The sequence below is a fragment of the Taeniopygia guttata genome, chromosome 3 (genome assembly GCF_048771995.1).
Source record: "Taeniopygia guttata chromosome 3, bTaeGut7.mat, whole genome shotgun sequence".
Taxonomy (NCBI): Eukaryota; Metazoa; Chordata; class Aves; order Passeriformes; family Estrildidae; genus Taeniopygia; species Taeniopygia guttata.
The window spans coordinates 52,938,465-52,957,722 of NC_133027.1; the positions used below are offsets into that span (position 1 = coordinate 52,938,465).

Consider the following 19,258-nt stretch of genomic DNA (forward strand, 5'->3'; position numbering starts at 1 on the left):
TAAAACCTTTTTTTGGCACCTCTGTGTACTGAAATCGTCCAACTAGCTGATAAGCAGGCACCATGCCACTGAAGCAGATGGGCATAGCTGCAGAGAGCCAAAATACAATGTATGTGCATCAAGTGTGGATGTTGGTGGCAGGCTTCCCAGTCAGTGATGTCTTAACGATTAAATGTCTCAAGTTTTTTGCATCTGTAGTTACAGAGATGCCTGCCTTACTGCTGAATGGGGTTTGAAATTTTCTCCTGGTTTGTTTATAAATTATAGGGAATTTTTTGTGAATGCTTGACCTAAAAAATACTTGGAACAAGAGGGTTAGCAGTAAAGGAAATAGCAATATTTCTTCCCAGCCCTAAACAGGTGCATGTTCTCTCCCAAACTAAACAAACAAAAATTCCAGAAAGTGATGATACTTTTCAGGGTATTTGAGATATGCAGAGGAGAGAAGCAACAGGTACTTTATGAGAAAGAAAATAAAATACAATCAGAGATATACATTTGCCATAGTATAAACAATAAAAAGATTTGGAGGTGACACCATGAAAGAAACACTCTCAAAACCATGAATAAAGAACTTTATGTTATTCTTTGATTGTATCACATTTAGGGAAATAGGATTTGACCAGTCTATGTATATTAAAAGGGCTGGACCACAACATTATCTGATTTCATCTCTAGTTTCTTCTCAGAACTGCAAAAACCTAGGGCATGGAATATTTTTAGCTAATGTTTTTTTGATGCCAGTTGAAAGAGAAGGGAAAAGCAGTTTCCTAATATCATCTAAGACAAGGAACTTTCTTTGTTTCCTGGGTGATACAGAGCAAACTTGCGCACAGAGTCAGCTATAAACCTCCTTGAGGAAGGCCTAATGCATCCAGTGAGCAAATAAAGTGTAATGTGTTTTGGTGATTTGAGAAAAAATCAGAGATTGATTGACTGATTGATAAAGAAAATGCTTTTAAAGTAAATAAATAGAATAGAAATATTAATTTCATTTGAATATATGCAGTCTGGTTTCAACAAAAAATGATTTTTTTTTTAAACAAACACAGTCCTAAATCTCCCTGAAGAAACTAGAAAATTAAGTCCATTTTATATTTTATCCTCTTTTTGAAAGTGATGTTTGTATATCTACAGTCATTGTTAAAGCTGACAATTTTATTTTATTCAAAACCTTTTATTTAATTCAAAACCTTCAGGACTGAAAAAGATTTTTAAAAGCCATTTTTTATTAAAACATACTGATCTTGTAAATCAGGCAGTCTTGCCCACCAGACTTATAAGGGAATAAGGGAATTGGAAGAGTATTCTTTGTGTTCTTTCCCTCGGCTGTGGCTCATTAGACCCACTCCCAGAGTCCGTCCCACAGTGATGCTCCCGCAGGTAAGTGCCCCTTACACAAGGAAAATGTGCCTAACCCTGCGCTCCCCATGCAGTTCCATGAGACTGGGTTTTGTGCCTCTGAAATTTGGCACCCTTCCATCCAGCTACCTTAACCTCCTGCACAAAATTCTGTCTGGCTCCATTGTATGGCTGGCTGTAAACACTCTGCAGATCCAGGTTCTGTGTGTTATCTCCAAAGAATGGGAAGTGACCTTTGCCATTCATTGGTAATCTCAAAGCACCTACTAACCTCCCAAAACAAAGCTGCCAGCCAGTGACTTTGAAGGTCTGTGTGCTCAATTCTGCAACTCAGAAACACAAAGTCTCCTAGTATCTTAGCCACATCCCAATTTTTTTCCAAAGTTTTGGAGTGGTCGAAGGAATTTCTTAAAAATTGTGCTGTAAAGAAGCACAATTTTTGCCTTGGAGAGAGGCAAGAAAGAATTTGGTGGTCCTAATTTATTTTTCCTGTGGTAAATCTTTAGTTAAAATTATATCTCTATATTATATCCTTTGGAATATGAACATTAAACACCACACTGAAGGCTCTGTGGACACAACCACCAGGCTCCTCATGAGTCTGTTAAGCCATTAAGACAAAGAAAACTGAAGGAGGAAAAAAATACCTGGGAAGCTGAATAAAACCATCTCCATTTATGAAAAAGATATGATTGTAAATGGCTTAGTTTTCGTTTTAGCAAGCATTTCAGTATATTCCCTGAGGGGGATGGATTCCCTTTATAAATAGTTGTAGTTGGCACTCAAATACTGAGGCATCAATAAAAGAATCTAAATAAATGTCAGTAGACTTCTGTTCCTAGCAACAGTAGCTATTGATTTTATTTTTTGCACTCTGTTAAAAATGAACATTGAAAGAATTCTGATTGTCCTGATTTGTATTTTTAATAGAGAATTTAAATGGGAACAGCTGCTAAATGTTCCATTAAAATAAACTGTTCAATGACTGAATTATAATCAAGATTTTTCTTTTTGGATGTTTCTGAAAAGCCCAGAGACACCAAGGAAACAGTCAATACATGTCTAGCTCCATCAGTTGTTAACATATGAAGCAGATTACATCGTCCCATTTTTCCAGTGAGAAGCTCTTTTCATTAGATTACAGTGAGGACATGAAGAACACATAGCTGACAAGAACACCTTTCTTTCCTCACTGCACGTTGTCTAGTTCAAACTGGAGGAAGTGAAAATATTCCTACAGAGGGCTGGCCACTCAGCAGAATGGGCAGATTCCACCCAAGGCTACCTCAGGCTGAAAAGGGCTCGGAGAAGTGGTCCCCAGCTGGTGAGCCTGGTTTACCCTGGGTGGGATGCAAGTGTGTGGCAAGGTGAGCACAGCACAGAGCCCACATGGAGGAGCACTGCTGGGAGGCTGGGCCATCCATGTGGCCCCTTGAGCTGGCGCCATCAGCAGAGCCTCTTAGCAGAGTGATCCCTGGACTGGACAATGGCAAGCAGCGAGCAACCTCAATTCTTGGCAAGGGAGTATTCACATATTCTGCAGAAAAGCAATTACATAATCCTCTTGAGCATGTTTTCAAATATTTCTTAACAAATGAGGCAAACTTGTACATACAAAACCATTCTGCCACCTCTGTCTTTCATGCTAAATTTGTAGAATTTTATTTTATTAATTTTTTTTCTATTTTGCAATGTGGTAATTCCATAGTAGTATTGACTCTTAGATGAAGCCTTTGATAAAGCAGTTTATAATATCCAATGATCTTGCTTAATTTTCTTTTTAATTGGTAATTAATTGATAAAATGTTCTGGGTAGCCACGAGTTACAGTGAAATTTTACCACAAAAAAATCCTGCAATTTTCCCATAAGATTACTTACAAAAATATATCCATCAGAGGCAGTTTGGATTCCTGTGAATGCAATTTCTGAACTGATAACTATGTATTATCTCAGAGGAAATCCAGGTCTTGAAATTCTTAGTATTTTAGGAGTTTCCTAGAAGGTAGGGTTGGAAAAAACTTCATTCAAAATATTTCTAGCCCTGTAATTTAAGAATCAAATAACAAAATCACAAATCACATCATTTTGGTTTCTAATTTTTTTTTCCTATGCCAACTTTACTATAAATTTAACAGCTAATTAGAACTAGTCAAAAAATAATGTCATTTCAAAGCCATTATTTCAAGTTTTTATATCTTGAACAGCATTGATTTCTACTGCTAGTAATAGCTCTCGAAGTAGGTCCTGGTAGATTAATATTGGAATTGAATGAGAAAGGTTAAAATAGGTTCAAAACAGTTCTATCTTAAGGTTAACTATAGTGTAACCAGCTCAAGTTATGTCTTAAAATACAGAGATATAACAAGAATTCTCTTATAAAGAAAGCCTTTTGAGTTCTATTTAAATGAGAACTATCATTTTCCTGTTACTTACATTTAATTACATCAAATTTCTAATTTGAGAGACTTTATAATCTGTTCTAGAAACAAAAGAAAGAGTACTTTAAAAGTATGGAAATAATAAGAGGAAAAATATCAGTCCATCTGTGAATGTGTGTATGTATATTCATGTGTCTGCAGCTGATTGGATATATATTGTGTTGCAGTACATTGAGTTTTCAGATATTTGAAGTTACTTCCTGCTGATAAATGTTTCACAGCAAAGATGTGATCAAAAGATATACAGGAATAGGATGGTGAGTGAAGCCAAACCAATTAAATTTCTACTGCTATGTCAAAAGATAAAATAAATATGTCCTGTTAAAATCGCTGCCTTACCTTACTTACTTTATACATAAAATACACTTTTGTTAAAAAGCTCAAGAATTGTAACATACTGATACAGATGAAACCTAAATCCTTGCCAAACTGCACCCCAAACAAAACAAAGAAATAAACAAGAACCAAAACAATAAACAAAAAAAAAAATCCCCTAACCAAGACAAGAAGAAAATATCTGAGATGAAAAGAAGAAAATTTCATGGCTCCTCTTTTGGAAGAAAAATGGAAGAAATATTGTCTTTTTAAAGAAAATGTTTTTAAAAAGTTAGTCCTCAGTTCTGGAACACTTTCATTGGGGGATCCAGACTGTTTGTAACTCCCTACTGTAACTAGTAGATTTGACTGAACAGTGATACCGTGCTACAATGTAAACTAAGTTGTACATTTTGGCCATTCACCCTTCTAACATCATATTAAAAATAATTATTATTATTGTCATTTGTAAGAATAGAGGAAATGTTATGTATCTTCCTTAGGAAAGCTGCATGAGTGGGCTGATGTATCTCCAGAGCTGTTTGTGGTTTCTTGGAATGGAAGTTTGTCATTTCGTGTTGCGGGTCATATCTTCAGTGGTAGGGTTGGACACCGATTTAAAAGCTGAAGAACAAATGTACGTCATGCATTACCAAAACCCACTTTTTTCCATCTTTTGCACTAAAACCTAAAGAGCTGGGAACCCAAGAAACAGGAAATGAAGAAATGAATTATTCAAGATTAAGCATTAATGGACCATCAGGAAGTGTAGGATACAAGCAACAGTATTTCTCAGAACATGTCTCTTCAGCAGTCCATCAGTGATATTTCACCCTATTGATGTTTTAATTACTTTGATATTTTTGTTTATGTGGGAGAAAAAAGGAGTATATATCTGCATAGTGCAGTATTACTATATTATTCTTTATGTCACCAGTACAAGATTTTTGGGCTGTGTGACACTGGGAATTTTGCCTTTGAGAAGTTTGGCTTTCCAAACAGCAAGGATAGAGTGATCTGTGTCAGACACTGGGAAAGGAACCGAGCTCTCAAAGTGCCTTTCCTCTGAATTGAGTGTAATGGGAATCTAGATGCTGCTCAGAGAGGACATCTGCATTGCAGACATCTAAATGTGGGCAGATGGATAGTACTGTGACAGTAATGTGCTCTGTAGAAATTCAACTTATTTTATGCAAAAGGAGTTGGAGCCCTATCTTCAGAACAGAAAGAAAATCTCTGCTGTGCTTCCTGTTCCCATAAAAATTCTGGCACAAAGAGGCTGACTGCACATCATATCAATGTACTTGGCTCTGGACCGTGCCTTTATCCATTTATGACCTGGCCAGAATGTGCCTCAACTTTCCTTCTGCCGTTTATGCTCATGAATCCTTCTCGTGAACATTGAGTGGGAAGTAGAGTTAATAAATAATATAAAATCAGGGCATATAACTGAATTCAAGGAGGCTGAAAGTTTGTACATAGCCATGGGTTGTATGGAAGCCTCTGGAAAGAAATTTTAAACAGCATTTGCTCTATATCTGTAAGCACTGATTGCTCAAGAGGAAAAAATAATCATTCCAACAGCAATTTTCTGTTTGGTAGTGACCAATTCTGATGCATGTGACAGCTCAGCATCTTTCAGTCAGTCTTGGAAGATGACACTAATTATTAAAGTGTAATGACGAGGAAATAAAATATCAGGCAGATTTTTTTTTTTTTTTCTGAGGGGACAAAGGAAAAGAGAAAAAAAATACATAAATATGTGACTGATGAAAGACTGAAGAGTCAAGGAATCACAATGCCAATGGGTTAAAAAATTTACTGATAAACAGAGGCAGAAAACTAGACTGTCATTGCAATTTGAGACCGAAAACTACAGCAACCCAAAATGGATGCTACAGAATCAATTCATATTTGTTTAGAAGCAGATGCTCACAAGGATGGACAGTGCTCTGATCCTATAGCCATCATTAAAAATAAATGAAAAAAAAATAAAACCTAGCAAGAAATATCTAAGTCTTAATGATAGGAATAAAGACTTAGATATTATCTTAATATTTTAAGATATTAAGACTAAGACATAATGATAACAATTCAGCCAAGCAAAACTAGTGGAAGCTGCATGCTGTGACAATCAACAAGCAATGAAAAAAATCCAGAGAACTATGTCATTCTGCAAGAGCTTCCCAGTACATTCAGGAACGTCAATGAATATTTATTGAAGTTGAACTGGTTGCACAAAGTCCTCTGCTGCCAGGATTATTTGTTGTCAAGACTAGTGTTTTGGCCCTGAGCTCTCTTCCAGTGAGGCCTCTAGATAACTGCTGGGCACAGAAGACTTTCATCTGAATCATTAAAAGCAGAACACGGTCGCTCTTTTTGTTAGGTTCCTGAGAGCAGCAGTTCAGCTTAAACTACAGCTTAAAATCTAGTTCTCATGCATTCGATCACCGATCACTTCAGATTTCTCTTTGGAGTCAGGCTGTCGTTTCTGATCCTGCTCTGCACTGGAAGCTTCCCACTGATATGTGGCTGCTGCTGGGCTCTAGAACTGGACCCTCCACCATGTTGTGCTGCCCATATGCTCATCAGCTCTCCAGGAAAAGCTTCAAGCAATGGGAATAGGAAGGAAACAGCAAAATGTACAGACCAGATGAAACCAGAGATGGTGCCTACTAAATGGCTATGTGAAGTCCCACTGTAGATTGATGTCCTTTCTGCTTCAGATGGACTTTTCACAGGGAAATCTAGATGATTCCATCAGTTCAGCCATATGGAAACAAGAGGCACAGATAGTATATTGATGCCAAGTATTCAGAATTTCACTTTATATCATATTTGATGGGAGATAGGTATGAAACTTGTATTTCTAAGTGATATATCTTCATAGACTGGGGAAATTAGGGGAAACAACTTCAGAAGCAAAGATAATTTTATTGTGGACCATTCTTACTGCATTACTGGAAAGAGATGCTCTTCCCAGACATGCTGGACTCTAGGTAATCTTTGAACAACTCAAGTATTATTGTCCAGACAGCATAAATAATCACATGTTTAATTACTGTGATAAATGTAGTAATTATAATTTTAGAAATTCCTTCAGTTTCTTTTTCCTGAATGCAGCAGGATCTTGGGGAATATTTTCAGATTTGGAAGAATCTGAAACTAAAATTTTGTAGATTTATAAAAATAAAATAAATAGCAAATCATTAATTGGAAGAACAATTCAATTGCTTTGAACTCCACAATGTAGGTCTCAGCCCTTGCATCCCCCAGATAAATGTGTTTGTAACTGATTCACATATCAGAAAAGATTTGGAAGCAATAGAAATGCCATGTAAAGTTCTTTGGAAAAAAATAATGCTTTAATTTAAAATACTCATAGCTATCACATTTCCTGACTATTTATGATTGAAAGGTATGGGACATATTTCTCCTTCGAGCAAAGTGTGACAAGAGTATTAGATGTGAGCTCTGCTGACCATGTTTATATCAAAGGCAGTGGCCTACTTGAACCTTTGCTTTTTGTTCCCTTGTGATCATTTTTCCATTTGGCTTAGGTATTAAGTGAAGTGATTAATTCCTTTGACCTCCAATTTCACTATTAGTGGAACTTTGACAGAAGTGTGAAGAGAAATGTATAGCTTCTCAGTACTGGTACAGGTATTTTAATATCTCAGGTTTCCATTCCCCAAGAAAAAAATACATCCTATATTAATTTTTGATGGTTCATAGTGAATGTAACTACATAGTATCAATAAATCATGAAATACCTAATACTTCTCAAAATCCTTTGCAGAGGGTTATAAATTCATGTTTACTATTCAAGGCTTCAGTCTTAACCTTCTTGTTATACTTCTTTCCAGTGTAGATCTCCATAAAAATAATAAGCTTCATTGTCACTGCTGTGCACCTTCTTAGTATCTCCTGCTTGGTCAAGTGTGTATTCATCAAAGTTCTTATCTTGCTGTTATGTAATTTCTGTAATATTGTGATGGCTTCTGTCAGATAATGCAGCTGTCTTGAACTCCCACATATGAGAAAGAAATACAGCTATAGCCCTTTGCAGAATTCTTATAAAATGTTTCTAATTAGATACATATAATGGAGAGTGTCAGAGGGATTTGTTCACTGTCACAGACCTTTAGTGCTGAATTTCTTCAACAATTTGCTGAAGCACATAGAAAACAAGAGGCATTTATGACTATGTGTGATGCAGAGATAAGAGATGAGCTACATCTGAAGCCTCTGAAATAAGAAGCAATGGGAAGCAGAAACATCCTTTTATTTCAAGGCAACTAAGTGTTTATCCACCGAATTCAGGCATCAAGCACTTAATACAACATTTCAAACAAAAAAAAGTTTAAAACATACTTTTAAAAGATATTTTTTACCTTATCTGTAGTCCAATAACAAGATTCTTGTTAAAAGAGTGTATCTAAATGGCAGATAAATGTGTCAGTTTTTCGGTGATAAACGTGGCAGTAAAAAAAGTTTTGTTTTTTCATGTAATAAGATTCTTTGCTAGCACAAGCAGTTCCAAAGTTCCTTGGTGTGTTCTGTTAAATGTCCTATGCACATTGAGCTTTTTAATTGCTGTTGCTTACATCCAATGAGACATGTTGTGCTATGAACAGCCGACCCAACGAAACCTGGTTTCCAGTGTCTCTCTCCCATATTTTTCCCCTTTCGTGTTGACTGATAAATGATGACCTTGTAAGCCTTTTTCTGTGTAAGGACTTAATAGTGTCTATTCCCATTTGTATGCCCATTTTCCTGAAACTTTTGTGCATAAAGTCTCTTCGAATCTTCTTGTATTCTTTTGTCCAATTAAAAAAAATTGAAAATTAAAATTTATCTGGAGCACAAAAATTTTTTAAAGGGAACAGAAACTGCACATTTCATATCTTTGAGAAACCAGCCTAAATGTAGTATTTAGAATTTTCATTATAAGAAATCCAGTTATCTTCATGTGTCAGAAGGAGTGTTTTTATTTTCTACATAAGAATTACAGAATTACAATAATTGGCAAAAACCAACAAGTTAAAATGCTACAAAGTAGGTTAACAAAGCCAAATTAAGATTACTGAATCTAAATTGATGTTTTCTTCTCTTTTTTGTAATTATAAAGCTTCATGCTACATGTGAAGAGGGGTGTACTGTGACAAAGCTACAAGAAAATTAAATGCTTAATATGTTTAATATCTCCAAGTTTTGTTTAAAAAAAATTGAATTTGTTAAGATTTGGCAGCTGAACTAAGTTCCTATTTTCCAAAGTTTTATTAGCAGCCTTCATTCAAAGTGTGGATGTGGATTAGCTGGGTCATCTCTGGAGATATTCTGACCTCAACTGGATAAATTCCTGCTAAATTTGTGCTATGCTGGTTTTGCTTTGAGCAGAGATCAGACCAGGTGACCTCCAGAGAGTTCTCCTGACCTAAATAAATCTGTCATCTGTGACCAGAAAGAGCTGACCTATAAAGTATATGTAATCTGTATGCTTTAAATGACCTGCAATTACTTCTGTATATAGCAATTCAATCATTTATAGCTGTGTTAGCTTCCATTAAATCAAAACTATATTGCTTAAATCTGAAGTATTGAAAAAAATTCAGGGCTAGTTCAATTAGGCTGTTATTTAGTAAGTTATAGTTGAATAATCAGTTCTGCACTTCTAATATAATTAATACAATTATATAATAAGTACTAATAATAACTAATATAATTGATATTACACACCTCTTTATTGTAGCATTACTCATTTGAAGAAAGAAAGAGATACAGATTAGTCTCAAATTAAAATGTCAGATTTATCAATTGTTTCCTGAGATGCAGGTTTTCTTCTGTGACTGAGTACTCACTAGGTCACTAGACACTGTGTCAGGGAAAGGAAAGAATGTATTTGTAATTCTCTCTTATGTGGAACATTTTTATTCATAGGCACCATACTTATAATCTGGTTTTGTCTTGGATTGAGCTAATGTACTAAATTTAACTCAGTTGAGAGTGAAATTGTTAATTCCATGTTTCTCTCTTCTTCCCTACAGTATGCTGTCTGGCTGGTCCTTTGGGTTACATGGAACGTGTTTGTTATCTGCTTCTATTTGGAGGCTGGAGATCTTTCAAAGGTAATTTACCACTGGATACATTTAAGCCATCAATTCTTTGTTAACATGTCCCAGGCTGTGCTCTGTTTTACTCATTCTTTTAGTGTCACCTAAATGAATGTCATAGTATGATGTAAACTTGGAATATTCTGGGTATGTTAGAAACTTTTTAACCAGGCAGTAATGAGTGTATACATTCTGATGCCCACAATAATAATTGTATATATACTTTAAAAGGAAATTACCTGGTTTTGTCCCTCTCAGTAGCCCTGCAATGCAAATTCCACCCATTAATATAATTAATTAATTATATCATGAATACAAAACATTGCCGTCTCAGGGGCAAAGAAATATTTATTGTACCTTTTAGCTTGCTGTTACTTAACTGGGTTTCTTTCAGGGATGATAGTATAATAGTTGTAAAACAAGAGATCTTTAATTAAAATAAGATGTAAACTGAGGTGCCAGAACAGATTGTCATTTGGCTTCATCAGTGCTTTTGAAGTTGATGCTTCTGGTAGGAATTTTTCCATGAACACTTATACACAGTAAAAATCTATAGGAAAAATACATTTTCCTAAGAATGTCATATGTATAGAGCTTTATTGGCTGTGTGATAATGCATAAAGTGGCAGTTGGTAATGGCGTCATACCAACACTCCTACTTTCCAAGGTGTTCCCAGAAAGCTGGCAATTTGTGGGATAAAAGATTAGCAGTGGCAGCAATTTTTTTAGGATAATATGCTTCAGTTGAGTCTAGTTACTGCTAAATTATGCTCCCAGTGCTGTGAAGTGACCACCAAGGAGAATTCCTTGTGTCAAACACATCACATCGTCTTCTTGACTCAGATTTTAATTTTTTTACCTGATTATAGGGAGTTTAGCCCAACTATAAGTTACAGATGTAATCCTCTGATCCTTTGTGAGTTACTGATACCTTTTTATGCAGAAGGTTAAACACAGTTATAGGAAGAATAAATGAGGCAGAGATATTTCCTTGCATGTTGTTTCTTTCAAATTACCCCTAAAGTACAAAAACTATTAGAGACAAGGTATTTCATCCCCATGTATTCTGTTTGTCAAAGATGCTGACTTCAAAAGGATCAGAATTTCATTTCCTGAGGGTGCAAAGTGATTTTCTGCAGGTAAAACGTTACCCTCTCCTGGTTTTATACTTTCAGACAGGCCAAATCTCATTAAAAGCTTGCCAAAACCATAGGAAATAAAAGAACTTGCATATATTATCTTTTATTTGGTCAAAATTCTTTCTTTGTTGCCAGGAGAACTAAGATATATAACAAACCCAGCACCTGTTGTACAATTATTCTCAAGCCAATCCACCCTCTTTCCACCTGTTTGTTTCAGCCACCTGCATTCCTAAACTTGTAAATGTTGGGATGCTTATCTTGCCTCGGGAAGTGAATGGGGGTGAGAAAAATGGAGAAAGGAGAAGTAGCTGTTTGGGTATTGAGTATAAAAACAATGTAAAAACACTAGTAAGTGCAAGTTGGAAATAAAATGGGCCACAAGCAGTACCTAAACCTTGAAATTATTTTTTTATGAAGTATAGAAATCATCATCTAGAATGTTTCCCAAACACCCATAGGGTTCAGGTCTATATTTGAATGCAGTTTAATTTTTTATTTGGTCTGTAGAGGTATTGTTAGCTCCAGTGATATGATCTGCCTTGAAATACCCAGTAGAATATATTCTTTCCACTTCAATTGGCTTTCAGAACAGCAGAGTTGGTAAAGAGAGGGAGAAAAGGAAAAGTTCAGAGAAACATGGATTTAAAAAATTTGTAGAGATCAATTTATTATCTACAAAAGATCTAATTCACATGTGCAGCATCATTCTCCTCTCCTTTTCAACTCAAATGCTATGTCAAAACTTTCCCACATGGGAAATATCCTAGAAGATCTAGTGCTTGGAAATATGCATCTAATGCAAAGATACCAACTGTTCAGGTTGATATAACATACCCCTCCATTCTAGATCCTTCAGAGGCTCTGGCTGTTTTACACATGTAAGTATCTTACAGAATAGATAATTTCAAGTGTAATGTTTCTCAGGCATATTCATAAATCTTGCATTGAATCTTCTTTATTATTTATATTTTCATCTGGGAATAACTGCAATTTTAAATCTGTGGTGATAAACCTGGGTATTTTCTTTGTTTGAAATGGCGTGTAGAACCTTGAGGAAAGCTCTGTGTCTGAACTAGGGAATAAAAAACAAGCTTTAGGCAAGTACCACGGGGATGTCTCTGAGGTTGTAAACCATGAGAAAGGATCCTCTGCAACATGGCTTTAAGAATTGATAGGTTAAAATTACAGCTTCATAATAGTTCTGATTGGTATATTTTATATGTAGTATTTATAGTTTGCTACAGAATAAAATAAAAATAAGGCCGGGTTTTTTTCCAAAGTTTTAAGAAAGCTTTTATTCTATGTGCACAACAATTGCACACATAGAATAAGATGTATACATTATCACCTGCTGAGAAAATGGAGAGGACATATTTAAATTGTTAATATACTTATTTTACTTGTGGGGGTGGAGGTCGTGACATTTTTACAGGTTCTCCTTATTACATTGAAACAGGTCTGTAGAGACTAAGAAATTTTCAGGACAATGAGATAAGTGTCTCTAAAGAGACTGAGGAGATTCAAGGACTATTTGTGAACATCCATGTAAATCTGTTTGCATTATACACCTTTACAATCATAGATATCTTGTGGAAAATGGTGTCACACCAAGTATTTTCTGTCCTTGAGGCACAGTTATCTTTGCTGAAACTCTATCACAGCAAGATAGAATATTTATGGCTTTGTAAGAATGATTTGTAACAAAGAGGAATTACAATCGCTTGTTCTTAACCTTGATTTTTATGTGGATCTGTGAATAAATGCCTAGAAAAGCCACTTCACTGACTTACTTTTCAGTATTATTCTTCAAAAATATTTAATTAGTCTGTGTGTTGTTTTGCCTACTGGTGACTGCCATACTCTCTATAAGTAGGATTTTAAGGTGTCAGGACTGGCAATATTTATTTTGGCCTGTGGCTAACCAAATATAGCACATGAAAAGCATAACCTCTTATCTTGAATGAGGCACATCTGAAGTACACTAGTGAAACAAAAAAAAAAAAAAAAAGGAAAACATAATAGAAAGCATTTCTGAAAAAAATGTAATATTCCTATGATTTTTTTAAACCCAGGAAAGTACACAAGGAGATAAATTCAGCTATCTCAGAACAACAGCAGAAAATACACATGTGATTAAGAACAGCACTCTTGATTGAAGACATTTGAAAGCTTCCCCTAATGATGTCTAATGATATCATAAGCAGAAAATAAGCAGAAAAAGAATTATCATACTCCCATTTTTAGTTTTGAAATGAGTAAGCACTTTTTGCTGAAAGAAACCCTTTTCTGAGGTTGCACTGGTGCCATCGCAAGCATGGGAGTGGAGACTCTGTTGCTGTCAGCTGCTGGAACTCAAGGCAGGGGCTGGGTTCGGAGTGCTGGACTGGGGGGACCAGATGGGCCTCAGGGTCCGAGCAGCCCTAGCTGCTCAGGGTCCCATCCTTGAGTCAGTACTTCTGGTTCTCTTTGCATTCAACTCTATTTGTGTGATCAGATCCAAGAATTCTCCTTTTACTGTCGCCTGGCTGAGCTCTGGAATCACTTTGCTGTATCCCCAGAGTACTATGTGAATATGACCAAGAGTACACGTCTGAAAAGCTCATTTTAAATGTCAAATTTGACTTCGTTTCTACTTTTATGGCATTCTTGATGTCTTCCTTATTTACAGAAAAAAATGTACGTTTACTATATTAAATCATTATTAGATTGTACTTATATATTGTTACACAAAAATTAGATGTTTGAAAGTCAAACAGTCTGATATCAAGAAATGCTAGAATTAAGATTGCTTAAATAAGCATGATTGAGCTCTCTTCTACATTCACTTTTACATACTATTAATGATGGAGTCAGAACTGTATGTTTTTCTTTAATCTCTGCACCACATGGCCTATTTCAGAGATGAAGTTTTGGCAGTGGAGGCTTCCATACTGCATCTTACTCAGTATACTGCAGCTGTCAGAAGAAGCTTATTAACAATATGAATGTAAATGCTGTACTTCAGTTCTGATCCGAAAACATGTAGAATAAGAATATGAAAGGTTAGGTACGGAACTCTGGCAACTAAGATCTCTAAGCACAGAAGTGATATTTTGTACGTAGATCACTGGGTGTAGTCAAATTGTGATTCCTCATTATTCATTATACAGGTTCAAGCAACTGTTCTTAGTAAAAAAGGAAAAAGAAAAGGAATTTCTATTTGCATTCAAATCATGTTACTTCCCTTCCTATATTGCCCTGTACTGCAACAGAGGGAACTTGAAAGAAGAAGTTTAAAATATGCACTTATTTAAAATTGAAATTGTTAAATATAATGCAAAGAACTGAATTTTCTGTACTTACTAAAATGCAAACATAAAGGAAAATATGTAATTAGGTTGTTTTCTGCTAGAAGTTTTAAGGGAAATTAAAGGTTTCTGAACACTTTCTCTCCTACCCACCACAAATAACTGGAAATATAAGATAACTTAGACTTACAAAATCACAGACTTATTCATGCTGGAAGAGCCCTCTCAAGGTCACTTAATCCGGTCTCCTGCTCAGAGCTGCACCAACTTAAAAGTTCTGTCATGTTGTCCAAAGTTTTAGCCCATCGAGTTTTAGAAGTCTTCAAGGACAGATGTTTCATAACTTCTCTATTTCTGAACCCTCGTCATTGTAAAAAATGTTCTCCTGATATGCAGCTGAAATTGCCATTGGTGCAATCTGTGGCATTGCCTCTTGTTCAAGAACACTGTGTGCTCCTGAGAAGAGTCATGCTCCACCTTTTCTAGAATTCCCTTTAGGCTTTTAAGTGAAGCCAAGTATTTAGGTTTTCATTTGTTATTTCTGTATTTGACTTCCTATTTTCTAACCCCAAGTAGTTTGTTGCACCTCACAAGAAAAACACTAATTATCTTGTAATAAAAAATCAGTTCACTTCTCACACTTTTGCTTTACTATGGGAGATAAATAAAGGGTCTTCACACATATGTAAAGCTATCTAATATCTTATGTATATAGGTTGTCCATGTTTGGAAAAAGTAGTAACACATTCAAAAAGAATTAGAGTCCTTTAGCTCAAAGAAAATTCAACTTATACTAATATTTAAGTATCCCTATATTGTATTTAACAAACTACTGAAAATCTTGTGTATAAACCCTGCAGTCTAGTAAAATGCTGCAAAATTTAACTCTTCCCTTTTCCTGCTGAGGTTATCAGGGTGGTTAACCAAAACTTGTTGAAGAAGTCTCCTGAGTAACTGCTAGGGAGCAGTAGGAAGACACTATCATGGCATTGCTGGGGAATACCCTTGGAGGGAGAGTCAGCTCTGCAAAGCTGGAGGAATGAAGATTAAGGGAGAGTTTGCTGCTGTTTCATTATCTGCAAGTACTGCCCACTCTGTAGCTGGAGTGGAAGGTAGTCTGTTTTCCATATCATGAAATCAGTGGAATAAAGTGAAACGTAAGAAATCATGTCCAGCTGCCAACGTGCACTGTTTAAAGTCAGTGTTTATATACTCATGGTCATGGTTCATAGTAAAGTAAAGCCAGAAGGGACTTCAGGATGCAAACATTAGTTCTCCTGCCTCCGGCCAGACCCAGCCAACAACCTGCACTATGGGGGAGTAGCTGATGCAAATGATCTCAAGGAAGAAATGAGCAGTTTAGAAATCCACCTACAAATGATGCTCATCCATTAGCAACTTTTCATGACTAAGAAATCCTCCTTTCCCTTGTTGATCTGAGATGTCAGTCCAGGATTAGACAGATATAGCTGACTTTTAGTGGCTGTAGGGCAGCCCATTCTTTCTCTTTTCCTTTTCCATTGGGTTACTCTAATGAGAAGAGGAAGAGGCAGCAATGGTCGTAGCACCTCCTGTCAAAAAATTAGCGCCAGTCCTGCATTGCTGGTGGAAATAAATTGAAAGGGTGGGAGGTTATATGGAGCCTATTTTTCCTCCAACTGTTCCCACCCATCCCTGCCATCTTATTGCACAAAATTATAAGGACCAGCCAGAAATAGGCACATTGTACTAAATAGTATTTTTCCATTTGAATATCCCAACCTTGGCAAGCACACATCCACCTATGTGTCTGACTTTCATATACCACTGCTTGGATTGATACCTAGTTGCTCTGAAATCCAGTTTATATCCATATGCAAATTAACTGCAATAATGCAAATTACTTCAGGATATGATTTGCATAGCTTGTCACTCGTGCTGCTTAAAAAACATTCTGGCTATGACTGCTGAACACTTTATGCAGCTAATATACTCTGATTTTAAAGGTAGGGCTCCATACATAGATGAAGCTGAGGAAAGAACTAAAAAAAGAAAATGGATATTTCATCTTCAGCATAACTCAGTTGTAACAAAGGAATGAACTTGGCAAAAAAGATGGAACTTACACCAGTTACACATTCATTCTACATTACTATGTGTCTATTGGTATAATCATTATACTGCTTTGATTCAATAATTGCTAATTATTTTTATAAAGCAGTGGTCATTAGCAGTTAAATGTCAATGTCATACATACTCTGATAAAACATCCTGCGGAATGGTTAATTTTGAACATATTACCTTCCTTGGATGTTGTTTTAGCAGATGTCCTGTTAAGATAACAGAGAAATTAAATTAGTTTTCAACTCAAAGCATCTGGTTAACTTTGTAGGTAAATGCCTTTGAGCAATAAATCTGACCAGGGTTTTCAGATAAATAGCTATCAGAATGTTTTAAGTAAATGACTTTATTTTTTCACTTCTATTACTTAGGGCACATTTGACATGCTTGATCATATATCTAAGAGATGAAAATTGAAAATAGTTCTGGCAACCAGCAGTGTTAGGTTATTCAGGGGGTAGTTTCATGGGTAGTACTATTAAGCATGCTTATAGTTTCAGAAAATTTAGTTCTGCAGCAATTTTTAAACCTCAAGATCTTTACCAGCTGGAAAATAACTGATTATAAAATGTAATCTGTTTAATACTGTAGACATAACATATGGTGGAATGCATTTAGATAACAGCAGAATTTTTCATCTTTTTAATGGTGAAGTAAATTGTGACGGCAAATCATTCAAAGTATAGAAAAATATTAAATATGATTGCATATATTTTGCTAATTGTAACAGTTTTATTTTTTAAAATCCTGGTACATATTTTACATTGAGTTTATGAATAAACATACATCTTCCTGTTGATTTATATATGCTCACTTTTCCCACAATTCAATAGTTTTGCACTGAATACCGGAATACATGAAAATAAATGTAGTGACTGGTTAGATGGTAATTCCGTATGATGATTTACTTATGTGTGTGTTTACATATATATTGAGTACCTTAGTTATGCTGTTAAGATTGGTGAGCACACACTTTAGCATACACCTTAAAGCTGCATATATCATAGTTACATGAAGGCTTTTCTTTATCTCTAAAGACAGTGCCATGAATATTTCTGCAAGTCTTTCAAATGTTACAGCCAAGACATTGCAGAAAAATAGCCAAATATTTATTTATGATATTACTTTTTAATATTTATTAATTATATTGTAGTACCATCTAGTGGCCCCATTTTGATATCAGGGTGCCATTATATTGTGAGCCCTAGATACACATAATATAAGTAAACCTTATCCTGAATGGTACATACTCTTACTATGTGTTTCTGTGGGAGTGGAAGACAGAAACAAAAAAATAGTAGATTGCTGTGTGAATCCAAAACAGTGTTATATCTTTGGAATTCTTCATGAAGTCTGGATTTTCACAACTTTCTTGTCCTATTTTTCCCTATATTTCTTATCTCTTGACCTTCTAGTTAGAATCTATCAAATAAAGTCCATCTTGTGAACAAGGGATATACCAAAAATTTCAAGGCAGCACTAAACCCATGCATTTTCTGCTTTGTGCTATTTGGAATTTCTGAAGAAAGCCATTCTGATCATTATGTCACTAAAAATCATGCCAGTGTTAATCCAGTAGGAAAATTAAATTCTGTATTGCCTTCAGCATCTTTTTGCATATGGATAAGCATTTATTGAACCTGGGAAAGCAGTGTGAGCTGTGTGAGCAGTGTGAAGTATTCTCCATTTTTGATCCTGTTTATTATAGAAACCCCATACTCTTTTCTTGCCACTGCAGTGGTAGCAACAGGCTCACAGGCCATTCACTGAAAATGGCTATGGTGACTAATCACCTCTTACAGCAGTTCATCATCTTATAGCACTCTAAATTTGCAGATGCCCTTCTGCTGAAGGTCCCCACTCCCATGGTCCTGCCACTTGAACATTCATGGTCTGTCTCTGGGCTGAAAATATGGGTGTGCCTTAAGGCACTGTGAGAAGCCACATAAAATTCATTCTTACACAGACACAGCTTTGCACTGAGGCATTGTAGTAGTTCCTACAAAAGGTGCTGCTAGAAAGCTAAGGAGACAGTAATGGGTTTAAACTGCCACAGATATTTCAAAGTGAATGTCTACCCTAGTCATAGAGCCATGCTACGCTTTCTGCACCACAAGAGAATTTATACTCACTAGATAAATTTCCTTAAACTTTTAAATGGGTATTTCAAATTTCAAGAAGCATGTTGGAATGCAGCTATTCAAGACAAAACAAAAATAAATTTTACTCTTGCAAAACTAGAAATATTTTAAATATTAGTAATCTTTTCATGCCATTTTCTTCCTTTCTCATTCACATGAAAAGAATGTTTCCAAAACTGGTACTGAACGGCAGTGATCTGGTAATTCTGATAATTGTCTCTAATAAACAGAAAAAATATTCTCTCCCATTGACTTCAGTGCTGTCACATGCAGTTGACAGCACACTCACAATTGGTTTTATTTTGTTGATTCTGTACGCTCAGAATGAAGCACTGTATATGAAGAATATTTGATGTCCT

General features: G+C 35.6%; 1 protein-coding gene across 5 annotated transcripts in view; it reads left to right on the plus strand.

Moving 5' to 3' along the window:
• The window catches only part of NKAIN2 (sodium/potassium transporting ATPase interacting 2), a 511,838-nt gene that overhangs the window by 264,979 nt on the left and 227,601 nt on the right, over positions 1-19,258 (plus strand). For all 5 annotated transcript variants that reach the window (XM_072926844.1, XM_072926845.1, XM_072926846.1 and 2 more), the window contains one exon: positions 10,164-10,244. In XM_072926844.1, coding sequence (XP_072782945.1) covers positions 10,164-10,244 — 81 coding nt within the window. The remainder of the gene's footprint in view (positions 1-10,163; positions 10,245-19,258) is intronic.